Source organism: Curcuma longa, chromosome 11 (assembly GCF_044706935.1).
Source record: "Curcuma longa cultivar G26 ecotype Majalengka, Jawa Barat chromosome 11, ITB_CL_G26_1.1, whole genome shotgun sequence".
NCBI classification, from domain to species: Eukaryota; Viridiplantae; Streptophyta; class Magnoliopsida; order Zingiberales; family Zingiberaceae; genus Curcuma; species Curcuma longa.
Window position 1 is genome coordinate 14,062,768 of NC_133871.1, and position 16,532 is coordinate 14,079,299.

Consider the following 16,532-nt stretch of genomic DNA (forward strand, 5'->3'; position numbering starts at 1 on the left):
TGGTTGGCAACTAGCTTCATATGCACTCTTGACGGTGTCAATTTTAACACGATAGCCTGCCTGCTAGTAATCTAGCCCTTAGTCGACAAAGACAACTGCTGACAAATACTATTTGTCAATATCCCAGAGCAGGAATACTGGTACTTGATGATCATTTGATGTTTTCTACCAAAGAAATGATCCGTTTAAACAATGTCAGTGTCGAATAAATATAAATATTCAAAATGAAGTCCACAGATTCTAGAAGAGAAGAAGAGAAAAAGACAGATCAGAATAGCGGTGTTAGTAGAGGCTTATTCAGCATGTAGGCCGCCAAGTTATCGAGAATTAGATCCGACATAGCTTTGGTAGTCTCTACCGTGTTGGTTCCGATATGAGGTACCAAAACTACATTCTCCAGACCAAACAACTGCTCTGGCACATGAGGCTCATGTTCGAACACATCAAGCCCAGCTGCTCCTAGCCGACCTTCAAGCAGTGCCGAAACAAGTTCTTTCTCATCGACAAGGGAGCCACGTCCAATGTTGACAAGCACACCCTTAGGACCCAATGCCTCGATCACCTCTCGATTGATGATGTGGTGGGTTTCGTCTGTAAGCGGGCATGCAGCGACGAGCACGTGGCAGTTTGAAGCCAAATCAAGAACACTGGGATAGTACTTATAGTTTGTGTTTGGCTTCTCAGATCTCGAGCAGTAGCAGATAGGGCAGCCAAATCCTTGCGCTCTTTTGGCTACTGCAAGTCCAATCCTTCCAAGACCCAAGATACCAACGGCTTTTCCACTGAACTGCAAGGGAGGAAGAAGATCCATCATAGTATGTTAGCATCCAAATGAAATCTATAATGCTCTTGCACATTTTGTTGCTTCATGTAATCAAACAATTTTTTTTTTTTTTTTTTGCATTATCTCTAATGAATTAGAAAACATATTAACTTTAAAAGATTCACGGCCTGGACCATAAAGGTAAATAATATTAGAAGATGTTAGCAATCCTATTCTTCAACAACTAGGCAGTATCAAAAGAGAGATGCTACCAAATTACCAATATTTGAAGGAAACAAAGGTTATGTTGTATGAGACGATATCCAATTAACAAGTTGCACTCCTTAATGTTATGACTTTACAATTGCCAATCACGAGTCTCAATTGTATGAGGTTGGAGATAGATTTTATCTGGCAATCGAACTTCATGCAAACGTAAATTGTTCTTGGGCAATATGTATCCTTACAAGTATAATTAACATCGTTATTGATATGCTGTCTTGCTAAACGTTAAGGCCTAATGCAGAATTATCTACCAAATTTGTACAGAACGAGATGCGTCAGCAGTAATATAATGTACATTGCATGAACCTGTCGAGAGAAAATGCTAAAAAAGTTGCAATGACATTAAAAAATGAATGCGTGAAAAAGAAGTTTTAGTGAAATATAGACACTCACAGAAGCAAAGTAATGAGATCAATCAGTCGATAAAGGCAACAAACAGTGACACTTGAAGAACGCTGAAGAACAAAAAACTAATCATATCCAACGTAGTAGAATTCTCTACCAAATTATGAAGAACAAGATACATCAGCGGTAGTTTAATGCAGATTTCATAAACTCCATAGTAGAAAACCAAAATTGCAATTTTTTGCTAACCATACGATAAACAAGATGCATGGAAGTGTGCTCATTATGAACAGAGAACAAGATGCATCATCAGTAATATAATGCAGATTTCATGAACTCCACAATAGAAAACTAAAGATGCAATTTTTCCTTATCATATGACAAACCAGATGCAAGGAAGTGTGCTCATTGTGAACCTTAGAAGTGAGCTTGTAATCCCCTGTATCGTTCCATGAACCGGCCCTCGTGTAGCGGTCGGCGTCGCAGATCCTCCGCAGGGCAGCGATGGCGAGGCCGATTCCTAGGTCGGCGGTGTCGTCCGTGACGACGTCGGGAGTGTACACGACCCGAATACCCCGCTCGCGGCACCGCCGAAGGTCGACCTTGTCGATGCCGACGCCGAAGTTGGCGACGATCTCGAGATTAGGAAGTTGGTCTATGAGCTCCGCGTCCGCGCACCCGTTGGGGCTTCCCACCACCGCCCGGATCCACGGCGCGTTGGCCTGGAGGAACTCCCTCCGCCGGGAGGGCGGCGATTCCCACAGGCGGAAGAGATTAAAGCGGCGGTCGAGCTCCGCCTCGAGGTAGGCGTCTACAGGGACAACCAGGAGGATGCCGAGGGATGCCATTGCCGGTCGCACCTGATGAGGTTTCGGCTTTTATTGCCGTTGGTTCGTAGAGGAGGGCTTCCGTGTGTTTGGCATCAGATCCGTCCACGCGGCATACAGTAAATTTCATGAGGAAATAATAATCCTCATTTTTCAAATCAAATTTATTCTAATGAAATAATTTTGATAGTAGCAATAAATCAAACTAGTCCACGTCATTATCCCAATTGCTGATCGATCGACTCGAATCCAATGCGATCAAAAAGCGCCGTTAGATTCTTCCTCCGATAAAATCCAAATCGCTAGTGTGCGATGAGACTCTCAGGGTTGCATATCCCCAACGCCGGCTGCATCGCCAAATTCGCCACCACCGTCGCCGTTGCGGGCGCTGCCGCCTCCACTTCTCTCGTCCGTCCTCCTCGCTTCCGTCAAGCTAGAATTTCAACCCCGCTCTCTTTCCCTTGTCTTTACCATTCCCTGTCTCCTACGCTTCGCACGAAGAAGCCTCTGCCGGGTACGCACTCTCTTCCCTCGATCTTTCTTAGATCCTGACTCCATCTGATCCAACCAGTATCGTATCGATCGTCGTAACTCTAGTTGCTTTTCCTGGATTTTTTTTGTGTAATTGTTTCCGTGATCGGTGTCACCCATGATAAATTGATTGCCAAAATTTCATACCTCAGAGGGGAAAGTGTGCTAGATTTGTTGACCGCCGAAGAAGCTGAATTATTATCCACCTGACGGCAATCGTTTTGATTTGTACACTCCGAACATGCATATGAGCAAACACATAGCCTTATTGACGATAAATGTTGATTCCAAATATGCCTACAAACCAAAATTTATCAACTTATGTCAATCAAAAAGTATGGCACGCAACACATTCTCGACAAAGCTAGCAAAAAGATGTCAACATGCAATCAATCTTCTCTTCAAATGCTAGTTGAACATAGGTGTCTTGGCATCAACTTGCTTCATGTTGCAGCCACCAAAACTCGGCAATGCTAGAATTGATGTATGTTCATCATAAGTGATAAAACATATGGAATCCAACATTTGAACCTTGTCTAGTGTCTCTTGAAGCGGCTCTGACTTTTTCCCATAGCCAACCTTCTTGCAACTAGGTGTCTCTTGTTTCCTCCATGGCATTCACTTGCAAAGAACAATTCATCAGCTCCTCAACTATCCATCTGAACTTACTTTCACGTTTCAGCAACTCCTCCAAATCAGAAGTGTTTCTTTTCTCAACTATTGCATTTTTCCTTCTTAATCTCAAGCCATCAAGTTGCATTAACTGAAGAAATGTATTGGAAAATGGATTTGATTTGTCTGCAACAAAAGCTTGGCATACATTTCAGCTCAACACTTCAGAAGTTTGGCCATCATAGTATGAATACGTCAGATTTTTTAACCAAATTTCCTTCTTTTCCTCATTAAATTTTCATCCAAAGTTTCAAAATAAAGCTGCCTTTGTATCTTACTAAGGAGGCATTGACTAGGTACCTAATTTTAACATGTATTTGGGTGATCCACCTTTGGACTTTCATTTCTTTGAATTTAAAGGAATCTTAACTAACTAAGTGTTGTATATTAAGAAATTTTATTGGTAAAATAAACTATAAATCTCCTGTTTGGCAAAACCGAATTGTGCATCCAGTAAGCATTCCTGAAAATATTGAACTCATTATATCAGTGTGCTATCTGAATCTACACATCAATGATCAAACTAGTTTTTACACTCTTGCCATGGTTTATCATACATTGACTGTGACTTGCAGGAGGTTGCAAGTTACTTGTTTGTGCCGAGAAAAATAGCACTTCTGTTGTCCAGCAATATACGTCCATGGCATCTTCAAAGGAACCACAGGAATACAATTCCAATCTTTACCCTCACATAGAGCCTTATAGTACTGGGTTCTTAAAAGTTTCAGATATCCACACATTGTACTGGGAGCAATCAGGAAATCCAAATGGTCATGTAAGTATCCTAGCCTACTCTTTTTCATTTTGTCAAATGGATGATTTACATGAGTCCTTCATGGACCATAAATTGAATGTGTTATTTGCAATGAAGGTGCCCTTTATGACTAAAACTCATTGAAATAATTCTCAGCATTATCTGATGTCAATTGACAGAATTGTAAAAACTGGTCATTTTCATTTATTAATGGAGAAACCTTAATGGAAAGTTAAAAGAAAGTGGTTCTTCTAAATACAGATGGGAAACAACAGGAATTTAAAGAGCCAAAATTGCTAGCCTACAGATGTAATTTCATGTGAAAAGATCATTTTTCATGTGCCTCTATAATACATTCTGGCTATTTTTTAAAAAAAAATTCTTGTTCTTATTCCTTTTGAAATCCTCCCCAGCCTGTTGTGTTCCTTCATGGTGGGCCAGGAGGTGGAACATCAGCCAGCAATAGACGATTCTTTGACCCAGAATTTTATAGGATTATCTTGTTAGATCAGGTATAATTTCTCTCTTGCCTTTTACAAATTAGGTTTCTTCCTTATTTATAAATTAAGTTGACCAGCTAAAACTTTAGTGGCTTATACATATTTTTCTAATGAAATTTATTTACAAATTATGTTGCTTCCTTTCAGCGAGGTGCAGGTAAAAGTACGCCTCATGCCTGCTTAGTTGATAATACAACTTGGGATTTGATTGGTGACATTGAGAAACTAAGGGAGCATTTAGGGATTCCAGAATGGCAGGTGAAATTATTTCTTGAGATTTCTCTTGTTATTGTATAAAACCTAACCTTTGCGTGTACATAATTTTAGGTTTTTGGTGGATCATGGGGAAGCACATTGGCACTCGCTTACAGCCAATTACATCCTGACAAGGTGTATTACTGAATAATCTTGTGGAAGTTTGCTATGAGATTAAGATTTTAAGATGTTATATTCCAAAATGAAAAGTATATGTTGACATTTTATCCCTTTGTTAAGGTTTAAGATGTTATATTCCCAAATGAAAGGTATATGCTGACATTTAATCCCTTTGTTAAGGTTACTGGTATTATTCTTAGAGGCATCTTCTTACTAAGGAAGAAAGAGCTTGATTGGTTTTATGAGGGTGGTGCAGCAGCCATATTCCCAGATGGTATGTTTTTTTTTGTATATATATGACTGCCCTTGGTCCTTCTGCAATATAACATTTTTCTAAAGCTGAATTTGCACCTTTCCTTCTCATCGCTATCATTTTACTTTATCACTTTCATGAGACTATTTTAGATATTTTCTGAATGTCTCATACCATTTTTCTCTGATTATGCATGATAATAAAGTTCTTGCATAAGTAGGAATACACTCTTGGATAACTAGCTTAATAGGCTCAACTATTTCAATGTACATGCACACAAAATATATGATGTATTGAGGGTTTTTATTCAAAGGTTATTCTCAAGATTCATTAGCGTTGTTGGTTGTTGCATATGCACAATAACTTCTAGCAATCTTTATTGTCTCTATCAAATATCCAAGGAATTCTGTTAAATGGTTCTCAACTTCCAAACAGTCAGATAAAATATACAATTTTTTTGGCATGGCTAACCTTAATGCTTCCAATTACTTTTATAACACGTGTAAAAGGTTTTTCATTTATGCTTTCACCTCTCTTGCAATATCTGTTGAAGGAAATAGTCATTTTCAGAAATCAAGTTGAGTTTACCATTTGAATTTAACATTTGATATGTATCAAGCTTGGTAAACAGAATGAAGTTGGGTCAGTTAATGTAGAATTATGCAGATCGAGCTGAGCCTGTAACTTAAAAATCTTGACCATGTATATCCTTCAAAATTCGTTATGCCATTAATAAAATTCTGATATGACATGTATCTCCATTTGGGTTTTTTTTCCTGCATATTTAATGGTGCTGCATGGTTGATAGTCAATGTTGTTGCATAGCACAGGAAGTCACATTCATTACCAGATATCAGCTTAATTGCTATTTGCATAAGCCTCTGGAACCTGTATTTTATTTAATTTCAGATCTATATATCACTGTCATTATTGAAATTTATTATCTATCTGTGCTGTCAGCATGGGAACCATTCAGAGATTTCATTCCTGAAGAAGAAAGGGATAATTTCATTCTGGCATATAACAAGAGGCTTAATTCTGATGACTTAGATGTACAGGTATATCAACATTATATTTCTTCTAGTAGCTTTCAGATCTGAAGTCTGATGAGTATAATTTGTTGTCATTTGGGTTTTTTCATGTATGACTTCACAATTTATTATAAGAAATGCATACAGCAAGCACTTTTTTAGTTTTATTTCTCATGCTTCTTGGAGGTAGGAGTGCAACATTGCAGAAGACAAACAAAGTCAAACTCAAATTTTAGGCCAGGCCAAACATATTCTTTTTTATTTGTGGAAACTAATTATTTGTGGAAACTACGTTTGTGCATTCATATGCATTTGAATCTGGTAATCATATTAATTAGCTGGATTAGAAACAGATCATACAATCCCTACTTCCGTTTTCCTTTACTACAAGCTCTCTTTCTCCGCATGCGTGTATGGATTCAGCACCAGGTCATGTTTACCTTATTTTCTTATCCCCAAATGGGATTATACTTAGACAACTAATCTGACATTTCTGGAAAGTAGATATGAGATACTGGTTGGTGTCAAGTACAAGAAGCAACTAACTTTCGTCCAAAATGCTGTTGATGTCCTTAGTTTCTAGCCTTAAAGTGTCTTCTTTTGTTAAATTTGACCTATTATGGGGGTTACATTTGTAATTGATGTATTTGTTGAGCGGTAATAGTAGGCATTTGTTGAGCTCTAATACCTCTAGGCTATGGAGAATTCACACTCTATATTTCTAGCCTTCCGTTTTCCATTACTGCTGACTGCACATTAATTGTTTGTTTTCTCTTTAGATTAAGGCTGCAAAAATTTGGACTACATGGGAATTGATGACTGCCCATCTTCTACAAAATGAAGAGAATGTCAAAAGGGGCGAAGATGACATTTTCTCATTGGCAAGTTCTATGCTTCTTTCCTGACATATATTTGGTCATATCTATCATATGTAGTAGTAATATATGCATCAAGCAGCAGAACATTGGGAGTCTGGAATGATGCCAATTGGCTTAGTTTTTCAAATAAAGTCGTTTGCTTAGGTTCACGATGTTTAGGTTGACATTGTTTATTTATTCTTCGACCTCAAATTGTTAAAACATCTTAAATTTCCACAATAGCTTTGGGTATGATCTTTTTCATTGATTTGATGAATGATCAAAACTTTATATATATCAAGCCATTTTCTTCTAACAAGTGAATATTCGGGTAAAAATCAATCATAGATGACCCTCTCTTCTTAGTTATGTCCAAACTTATTGAACACTGAATTCCACATAACTACAGATTAAGGAAAACTAATATCACTTGGAACTATTTTAATTATATAAAGCAGCATTGTCTATGATTCGACTTGTCTGATAATATAATATTGTCTTTGAGTTTGAGCATGTGCATATAATCTTACCTAATTTCTCTGATTTTGTCAATCTACACCTTATTGTCATCTTGGTCAAAAAAATCTTGAGTAACTGATTGTTGTATCTCTACAATCTTGATTGAATTGTACATCCTCACTTATTATTTCCCCAACTCTTCAATGAAACCAGTGTTTGGCCACTTCACAATGGAAAGTTATCAAATTCTTTTCATTTTCTATTGTGTTTTTCTGCAGGCATTTGCACGGATTGAGAATCACTATTTTATAAACAAGGGATTCCTTCCCTCTGGTTCATACTTGTTAGATAATGTGGATAAGATCCGTCATATTAGGACTGTTATTGTACAGGTAAATATTTCTTTTTTTAATATCCTGCCAAATATTAGCCTTTGTTCATCGATGATTATATTGTTAGGATTGCCTTTGTTCATCAAAGATTATACAAAGAAGTGATAGTTATCAGTAGTAGGTTTGGCAATATTTGAAACAACCTGATGAAATGATCTGAAACATGATTATAGAGATAAATCTTGAAAGTGACACGACCTGATGTAAATATATTAATAGCTGACATGCATGAATCTATTTGTAAAGGAAATAATTTTGAAAAAATAATCTTTTTTCATATTATATAAATTATTTAGAGAGTTATTAACTATGACCTTAAACCTGATTGGAAAAAGGTGAGATTGAGAGATAGAGAAACCTATATGCATGTCAGTATCCAGTCCTCAGAAGTGAAGTTTTAATGAGCTAGTAGAACTGGGAAGAAATTTCTGTTGTGACTTTAAACAAGTGTCGATGTGACTTAAACCCAGTTCCATCTATTTAGGAAGTAGTACTCATCTTGATTTGATCCGAACTGGTATATATATTTAGCTGTTTCTTTGTTTTACAAACAGCACACTATGCCCCTGTACTAACCAATACATAATACTCCGACGATTGCTGTTAACGCCAGGCACTGCAGTTTGCTCAGTTTATTGGAGTTCTAACAAGCTGAGTTTTGATGATTGGCAGGGTAGGTATGATGCTTGCTGCCCGATGATGTCTGCATGGGATCTCCATAAAGCATGGCCTGAAGCAGAATTCAAGGTTCGAAAACTTCTTTATCTTCAGTACAACCTTCCTGTGTTTCTTATTTCCAACTGGTGCATGTCTAGCTTGATCAATACACGCTCATCTTGTTTGACACATTTAGTGTGGTCGATCCATTTGGTTAGCCTACTTTGCTCATTCATAACATATTTTTTCAGAGGATTCCGTTAATAAGAATATGCATTCTTTGAAAAATGAAAAAAAAGGGATTGCTGTTCCTAAAGGAAAATGGCTGGTATAAATGTGAGGACTCATAAATATGAATAGAAGATCATGATTCCAATTTCGTTGTGCTTTTTTACTTGCAGCCTTTCGCATGGACCAAATTAATTAGTTAATCTTGTTTTTTTGTGGCAAAACAGGTAATTCCCGATGCCGGTCATTCCGCTAATGAACCTGGAATTGCTGCTGCCTTAGTCGCAGCCAATGAAAAGTTCAAAAATCTCATTCGATCAGGTGCACCTTGAGACTTGTAACTGACACTACCAAACTTTCCTCCAAACTTTTATTGTTCTACTTGTATTCATGGGTGTGGATGCATCATTCGGTGCACTCTGCTAAACCAGAAGTTGCAAAAATTATGTACCAAAACTAGTTTAAAAGGAAAAGCTCAGCTCCTTTGAGTCTGATTTTTATTTTATTAATTTTACTTCGATAGGAAGGGAATTATATCATTTTATGCCTATAATTGGCATTTTCAAATATGTTATTATTATTATTATTATACTGCAATAAAGAAGAAGCTAGCATGTTTAAAAATGCATTGGACGAACTGTTCCGATATGACATAATAACAAAGAATCAGGTGTTCTAAGCATCTGAAGCATTATATGAACTTTTTTTAAACTTATACCACATAGCAAGCACAGATTAATGAAGCATGTTTCCTAATTTTTACAATCTCTATGGATCTGAATTCTGAAGCTCCAACTTTTGTGAAGCATCTTGACCAAATCACTATTTAATTGCTCAAGAAGATAAGCTAAGTGAGAAGATGAGTGGATAGTCTCCAGGCCTTGCTTTACCTCGAGGCAATCAAAATTTTGTTCATGTAGCAGCAGTCCAGTGCAAACTCAATGAGACAATCTGCTGGATGCCGCACCATATTTGATCAGAATTTCCGATGCCGATAAAAGTTCCTTCAGCGAGCACTTCTACGATGCGATAATCCATGCAGAAATGGGCAAGTTAAGTCGAAAGAAAAAAGATGAACATCATCTGAGAAGTTATAAGGTTGTGTGAACTTACTAGCCCTTGGGATAAGGATGAGCTTCTATCTCAAGGCGCCAGGCCATAATCGACGAGCAATTGTTTGCTAGACCTTGCATTTGGACTTTGTCTTCAAAGAGTTCTTCAACAAAAGCTGTCTCCTGAAACAATACAACCTTATCTATATATACATAAAAGAAAACTCTGCATCAAACATATGATTTACAAAGAATAAACAGGTAAAGCAACCTCAGAATCCTCCTCTATCAAGCCATGTTTTCGTTTCGGCGCAAGGTTGATACGGACCCATCTGTTAGGTTCCCATAATAAGGTACTGTTAAATGCAAAGCCCGTTGAAAAAGAATGAGATCTTCTGGTTAGTTTCCCTCTGTTTTTATGCCATCCAATAACTTGGCTGCCATTGCAAACCGGACCTTCCAACGATACTTGCTTCTGAGCAGCAGTGACAACTGCAACGGGCCATGTACCGAATCGCCTGAAGAAGGATGGAATAAGTGTCATGGCATAATACATAGTAGAATTGCAGTGAAAATCTTTCCTATCAGATAAAATGCTACTTAAATTTTCTTCAGCATTTAAGCAAATTGACTGTTTATGGCATTCAAACCGTGTGTGTGAAAACTTTAAACTACTTTCTCTTTGACAAGATACTTCCCCTCCAAAATAAATGAACAAAAAGAAAGACAGAAAACCATAAGAATACTATATCATACAGAATTATAAGCAATAGGATTGTGGGAAGGACAAGCCTTGAAGCAAATCTCACTTGGATCTGAAATCCATTTATGCAATCTAATGTGAAGAACAGAGTTACTTCATATGAATCATTGCCAAAAGCAATAGAGAATAACGGACCGTAAAGAGACAAATAATTCAACAAACATATTTGAAGTGATGAATCCTACAGCAACTAAAACTTAATTTTTTTCTTCTAATCTCAGCAGAAATCAATCAGTTTCCACCTAAATCCAAAAAACAATACACATGGCAAAAGGATCGTACCTGATTTGCCTCATTTGATCAAAGAGATGGATTGAATATATTACATTCTCATCGGCAAAGTGCACTATTCCATCGAGACGGTGTTCTTCGATGTGAGAAAGAGCTGTATTCAGACAAGCATCTCTTTGATTGGTCACATTACGCTTGCATACGAGATGTCTGTATATGATCCTAGACCCCCTCAAGATCCTCGCTGTTTCATCAGACCTTTGGAACTTCTCCAAGACTAACCAGAGCAGAGGAGGAGATACATTGCTTAATGTGTGGGCAAGACGATTCAGATGATAGACTTGAAATGGCCGAACATAAGTTGGAGTGATAACGATCAAAAGCTTTTGACGTTCCAACTCCATATTCAGGGTCGAATTTATTACATGCGTGCTAAGAGATTCATTTTTTTCCATCCAATTCTCTGAACTAAGATCCCGCTTGACTTTATCCAATTCTTCAGCCGCCTCCTTTCTCTCTGTGTTAATGTTCTTGTGGGACTCCGCATTTGCATGATCTTCCAGAAAGGAGAACTCTTGACGTCTCTGAGACAAATCCTTGGAAATATCCACGGCAAAGAATGGGGTGAAACCAATGAACATGCCTACTAGGAAAAAAAGGGCAATGCGGTAGAACAGTTTCTTCCAGCGTAGACCCTTCGCTTTCGACCTATCCACAAGCCGAGACGTTGGTCGCAGCAGGAGGCTAGTAAATCTATCAGGAATCCTACTGAACAATGAAGTTAGAAGCTTCTTCAACAAACTTCTCCCACTCACATATGTAAAATCAGAATGAGACAGCTTGTCGGAGAAACCGGTATCTAAAATTTCATCACCATACTGTAAATCTCCACCCCGCTGCAACGCGGTTATATTTCTTCTGATAGATGCCATAACTATTACAAATCAACGATTCGAAGCGCAACTTGATTCATATAATGGATTGCAAACCAAAAGAGAACCTTTTTCAAGCTTTTGAATAAGAAACTCAACCTCGAAACCTTGAAGAAGTCCGAATTCCAAAGAGGAGGATACGGTGATTTCCACAAATATAACGGAGCCAAGTAATTTGCAACAGCCAAGAGAAGGAGAACCACCGGCTGATCAAGTCCAAATCAGGAACTTTCAGTTGAAATCCATCACCGAACTTGGAAAACAACGCAACCGCCTGGGCTTCAATGATTCGACGAGAACGAAACTGAGAGTGCCGAATCGGATCTAGATAAGAAGACACCGTCGCCGTGGGAGCGCCTGCGAAATGGTGCCCGCGTCGCAGGACGAAGACGGGGGGCGGAGGCGAATGGCGAGGGGGACGAACAGGAGCTATTTTATTCTACTAGGACCATCATGGACCGCTGGATGGAGATCGGACGGGCAACGGTTGGGAGTGGAAAGTTCTCCGAACCCGGAGCTGGTGCAGTTGATGAGTTGCGTGCGGTTGACCGGGCCGCTGGGGTCCATGCTCAAGTCAGCTACGTCTCGATCCGACGGTCGAGAAACACGCATCAGTCGGCCGAGGAGACTTGATGGGGCTGCGTTGATCATCGCTCACTGGAAGATAATATTTTTAGAAAATAATGTGATTAATTGGGTCAACGGAGGCACTGAGAAATGTTTCACTTTGCAGTTTGCCCTCTAGATTTCTACTAAATTTTTGTAATTTCATCTCTAATTTATCAAATATAGACCTTTGAAATTTAATTGTTTTGCAAAGATCTTAATTAGGAATGTCATCAGCTGAGAGAGATGGAGTAAAACTCTTTAAAAAGCCTCTAAGGAATAAGGTTCAAGGGAGCAAAGTTGAAAGAAATTCAAATGAGAAAAAAAAGAAAAAAAGAAAAATCCTTAACAAATAGTTAAATTGTATTTATCTTGATGAGAAAATAGATAGTGGCAATGGCACACGGTCGGCTACCAATGAAGTCCAACAAATTAGCTATGGCCGATTGAAGATCATCGATGATCAATAATCGATGTCCGATCCTCACAGATTTAACAAAATTATTCATGAGTTGGAAAAACAGAGAGAATATTTTGTATCAATGGCAATCTCAAAAACACAAAGGAAAAAAAAACTATATTTGCAATTGCAAGGAATTGTTCGTGAACTTAGAAAAAGAAAAGGAATTGCCACTCCTCGTCTAAACACATTCACTCGGAATCTGAATCCATACTCTGCATTCCCTTCAAGCCCCTTCGCTTCTTCTTCTGCTCAAAGCCAAAGATAATGTTCCTCAATGAAAAAATGAATTATCGATAAAATTATATATACAAGAATATATTTATACCAATATGTTGATTAAATGAAGGGGATAAAAGTGAACAAAACATATGCAGACCCATTCGAAAGGGCCAACAAAAACATGGGACATTGAAAAGAAATAAAGGAAAATGGTCGGAAAAATGGTCAAAATTAAGATGAAACAAATAGCATAGCAAGAGACTAATGGATACCTTCCTCGTGCATTTCTTTTCTCTCACTTCATACCTTGCCGTCGTCAAATCCGACAGCCACATCCCTGGATAACAGTACTGGAATCCAAATTCCCAAAAAAGTTACACAAAAATAATTGAATTTTAAGGCGAAAATGAGCAGCAAGTTGCGATTTTGCTGAATCCGAAGCAGCGTGGAAGATGGAAGAAGCGATGCTGTTGTTTTATACCTGCAGCGTCCTGTCAATGTTCTTGGCCCTCTTCTTGGGGCGCTGGGGGAGCTTGGTGCCCATTATCGCCATGAAATCTTCCTCTTTCTCCTTTCTCGAGAGGGAGAGATGGATCCTGGGCCACTCGAAATGATCCAGATCGATTCTCTCCGTCGGCTTTGGATCGGACGGGTGCATGGGGTCTGGATTCATCGACGCATGGGCGGCCTCGCTGCCGGCAGTGGCGGGCAAGGTTTTTGGGGACTTCTCCGGCGAGTGGCGCTCCTCCGGACGTGCTCGGCCCTCCGATCGCTCTTGGACGCTCCTGATCATGGCAAGGGGTTGTGAGAGAGGTCAGTGGGTGTGACCTGGGAGAGAAAAAGATACGATGGTCTACAGACTCTAATACCACTAAAAATTATGGTAAATGAGATAGAATTATCTTAATATATACACAAGGAGAGACAAGTGTGATGCTACCACCTGCTACAGTGGCTTAAAGACTTAACACAAAGCACGAGCACACTAATTATTATTCAGAAAACAAAAACAAAAACAAAAAAAAAAGTGTTTTAATTGAGGTTGTTAGTACTCTGCGTCCCTGGAAGAACAAGTCGAACACAGAAAAATATCACAAGAATGGTGGAAAAAGTTGAGAGGAAGAGGCAGAAGGCAAATTAACCGAGAAATTAGGTAGAAGCAATTGAAATGAAAGAAGAAAGGAAGGAACTTTGTACCTAGCGACGAGAGACGCCGTGGAACTACGGCCGGGCACGCACGACCGCCGCGTGCTGGTGGCATAGGGTCCGCAGGGTGGAGGCAAGACAGCGGCTGCAGCCGTGGCCGCTGAGGACCGCTGATGGAGCTTGACAACCTTCTTCGAATGGATCGGCGAATCGTCGCCACGTTCCGCCGCTGCGACCGACGCGCGGCCTTCAGCTCTCAACCATCGCGACCGCTTCCTGTGCCCCCACTGGAAGAGGACGTCGCCAGGGCTCGCTCCGTTGAAGCCGTCGGAGTGCGGTGCTTCCGAGGAGGAGACGTGGAAGAAGGGGCGATCGCGGTTGGGGGACTGGTAGCCCGATCCGGAGCTGGGTTTCACCCTCGGCAAGTTGGGTTCCAAACGAGAGCAGTTTGGGAATCCGTGGACGTCCTCGGCGTCGTACTCTTCCATGGAGGCTTTCAAGATAGGTTTTCTACCATTGTCGAGGAGGATAACGTCTGGGCTCTGTAATCTGCCACATAGAAGGTTGGATCAAATGGCGAAGGAAACACATCAAGACAACAAATCTCAAACATCCAAGGAAGAAGAACCTGATTGTAGGAAAAGTTCAGACGAAGAAAAAAATGGACAACAAAGAACCAGAAATCTGCCAAGAAAAACTCAAATTTTGGCTGCGGATCCATCGGGAACTCAATTGAGAATCCCCAATCTGCAATACCTAAGAAATTATAGCAAGATGGAGCAGAAATCAAAAGGAAAAAAAATTAGAAAAGACGTTCCTTTTGGTACCAAAAGGAGAAACTAGACAAGACCTCGTAAATCTACAAATGAGAAGGAACGATGCATCAATGAGATTCAAATCACGAGTACCACTTGGAAAACGGAAGAAAAAGATACTTCACAGCTCAATTTCAGACCGAAGAAGGTCGAAAGCAGCAGAGAGAAAAGCCTTATGTACACACAACGAAGAAATCGATGGAAACTTCATATCTCCACTGAGTAACACCTACCATGAAGCCGCATACGAAGCGATCGCCATTTGCTCACTGGAAATAGTCGAAAGAACAGAAGCAACTGAAAACTTTTTTCGATCTGAAATATCTGCAAAAAGGAATCAAGTTTCCAAAGCGATTTTTCGTTAAAACCACCCAAACCAGCGATTTGCAACCACGCGACGTCGATTTGAGAACAACAAAATCCTAATACAAGACATGGTTGGATTGCTTTTCGGATGCTCAATGGAGATACCATCCAAAATCAAACTTCCGCTGCTCAATGGAGGAACAACTCCCGAACAAGTCGCAGTTTTGAGAACGGCCACAGCCAGTAGCAATCACCACAATCCACCACCCTGAGAGCCATTAGAGACCATCGGCGAAATAGAAAAGGAAAGTAAAAAATCGTCTTCAAAACAAAAGCAAAATAAAATATCCATCGATGATCGATCTCGTCGCACAAGGCCTCTCGGACGAAAAAAGGAAAACACAAAACCACTGGAAAAGTCGAAGCAACAAAACCATAGAGATGCAAATGATCGTAGTAACCTTATCATGTCCGAGTTCAAGAGGCTTCAAGTTCCATTTCTTCCCATTCGTTGCAGTTCAATCGATGAGCAGATCGCGCAGATTACAGACAATTTTGGCAGGAGATTCGTAGTTCTATTTGAATTTCTTCTCTATATGATCCTCCGAGGTTGAAATTGAGAAAGAAAAAGCAATCAAATTGAGAGCGAGAGCTATGGAAGAGGTAGGAACCAGAGAGAAGAGAAGGTACAGGGGAAGGGCGAAGGCGGATGGGTTATAATACTAACTGCAACACCAGTTCCATCCAATTTGACGTTCCCAAAATACCCCTCTGCTCTGACATCAGCGTAGGGAATCGATTTATAAATAAAGAAAGGAGAAGAGGCTAAAAGTAAAAAAAAAAAAAAGAAGGGAAACTTACGCCCTAGATGCAATTAAATCAAATATATTCGACTTAAATGAAAAACAGATAAACTGAACCAATAGAAAATTTTGGATTTTTGATATTTACAGTTATTCGAGTTGAGTTACATTAATAAAATTTTATAATTCACTAATTAATTAGCACGTGCTATAAATATATATAAATAATTATTGAATAATTAATTTAAGTTTAGATTGCCGTTTATC

At 39.3% G+C, this 16,532-nt stretch overlaps 4 protein-coding genes across 8 annotated transcripts; 1 reads left to right on the forward strand and 3 right to left on the reverse strand.

Annotated features, from left to right (window-relative positions):
• Positions 1-43: 43 nt before the first annotated feature.
• LOC141841827 (hydroxyphenylpyruvate reductase-like) lies at positions 44-2,241 on the reverse strand. Of its 3 annotated transcripts, XM_074730022.1 has the most exons (3): positions 1,810-2,241; positions 279-787; positions 44-95 (listed from the first exon to the last, which is right to left on the reverse strand). In XM_074730022.1, exons 1-3 carry the CDS (start codon positions 2,239-2,241, stop codon positions 44-46), a joined length of 993 nt encoding a protein of 330 aa, XP_074586123.1. The 3 variants fall into 3 exon arrangements, with proteins under 3 accessions (XP_074586123.1, XP_074586125.1, XP_074586124.1); XM_074730024.1 differs by lacking the exon at positions 44-95 and having other exon boundaries at positions 209-755; positions 1,838-2,241; XM_074730023.1 differs by lacking the exon at positions 44-95 and having other exon boundaries at positions 209-787.
• A 291-nt stretch (positions 2,242-2,532) lies between these two features.
• Positions 2,533-9,434, forward strand: LOC141840265 (proline iminopeptidase). The gene is made up of 11 exons (XM_074728196.1): positions 2,533-2,734; positions 3,999-4,198; positions 4,591-4,689; positions 4,825-4,935; positions 5,005-5,067; positions 5,233-5,326; positions 6,266-6,363; positions 7,116-7,217; positions 7,931-8,044; positions 8,717-8,791; positions 9,157-9,434. The coding sequence occupies exons 1-11, from the start codon at positions 2,533-2,535 to the stop codon at positions 9,259-9,261; spliced, it is 1,263 nt and encodes a 420-aa protein (XP_074584297.1). The 3' UTR covers positions 9,262-9,434.
• Positions 9,435-9,600: 166 nt separating this feature from the next.
• LOC141840266 (putative beta-1,4-xylosyltransferase IRX9L) lies at positions 9,601-12,267 on the reverse strand. Of its 3 annotated transcripts, none has more exons than XM_074728199.1 (4): positions 11,027-12,267; positions 10,253-10,499; positions 10,043-10,164; positions 9,601-9,933 (listed from the first exon to the last, which is right to left on the reverse strand). In XM_074728199.1, coding segments are annotated over exons 1-4 (1,251 nt in total). In that variant the 5' UTR covers positions 11,908-12,267; the 3' UTR covers positions 9,601-9,932. The 3 variants fall into 3 exon arrangements, with proteins under 3 accessions (XP_074584300.1, XP_074584298.1, XP_074584299.1); XM_074728197.1 differs by having other exon boundaries at positions 9,601-9,945; XM_074728198.1 differs by having other exon boundaries at positions 9,601-9,948.
• An 806-nt stretch (positions 12,268-13,073) lies between these two features.
• LOC141840935 (uncharacterized) lies at positions 13,074-16,120 on the reverse strand. The gene is made up of 5 exons (XM_074729039.1): positions 15,924-16,120; positions 14,393-14,890; positions 13,677-13,980; positions 13,468-13,545; positions 13,074-13,221 (listed from the first exon to the last, which is right to left on the reverse strand). Exons 1-5 carry the CDS (start codon positions 15,929-15,931, stop codon positions 13,165-13,167), a joined length of 945 nt encoding a protein of 314 aa, XP_074585140.1. The 5' UTR covers positions 15,932-16,120; the 3' UTR covers positions 13,074-13,164.
• Positions 16,121-16,532: the final 412 nt, after the last annotated feature.

What these genes read in the sequence shown, in the direction of transcription:
- LOC141840266 (XM_074728197.1), bottom strand. Translation starts at nt 11,907, where the DNA reads ATGGCATCTATCAGAAGAAATATAACCGCGTTGCAGCGGGGTGGAGAT. An exon ending in GATCAAATGAGGCAAATCAG is followed by an intron (nt 10,500 to 11,026) that starts GTACGATCCTTT and finishes ATCCTTCTTCAG; the next exon opens with GCGATTCGGTACATGGCCCG. An exon ending in TGATAGAGGAGGATTCTGAG is followed by an intron (nt 10,165 to 10,252) that starts GTTGCTTTACCT and finishes GTATTGTTTCAG; the next exon opens with GAGACAGCTTTTGTTGAAGA.
- LOC141840935 (XM_074729039.1), bottom strand. An exon ending in ACATTGACAGGACGCTGCAG is followed by an intron (nt 13,546 to 13,676) that starts GTATAAAACAAC and finishes TTTGGATTCCAG; the next exon opens with TACTGTTATCCAGGGATGTG. An exon ending in AAAAGAAATGCACGAGGAAG is followed by an intron (nt 13,222 to 13,467) that starts GTATCCATTAGT and finishes GGCTTTGAGCAG; the next exon opens with AAGAAGAAGCGAAGGGGCTT.
- LOC141841827 (XM_074730022.1), bottom strand. Translation starts at nt 2,241, where the DNA reads ATGGCATCCCTCGGCATCCTCCTGGTTGTCCCTGTAGACGCCTACCTC. An exon ending in ATTACAAGCTCACTTCTAAG is followed by an intron (nt 788 to 1,809) that starts GTTCACAATGAG and finishes CCTCCCTTGCAG; the next exon opens with TTCAGTGGAAAAGCCGTTGG. An exon ending in AATAAGCCTCTACTAACACC is followed by an intron (nt 96 to 278) that starts GCTATTCTGATC and finishes ATTTGTCAGCAG; the next exon opens with TTGTCTTTGTCGACTAAGGG.
- LOC141840265 (XM_074728196.1), top strand. Translation starts at nt 2,533, where the DNA reads ATGAGACTCTCAGGGTTGCATATCCCCAACGCCGGCTGCATCGCCAAA. An exon ending in GGATTATCTTGTTAGATCAG is followed by an intron (nt 4,690 to 4,824) that starts GTATAATTTCTC and finishes GCTTCCTTTCAG; the next exon opens with CGAGGTGCAGGTAAAAGTAC. An exon ending in TAGGGATTCCAGAATGGCAG is followed by an intron (nt 4,936 to 5,004) that starts GTGAAATTATTT and finishes ACATAATTTTAG; the next exon opens with GTTTTTGGTGGATCATGGGG.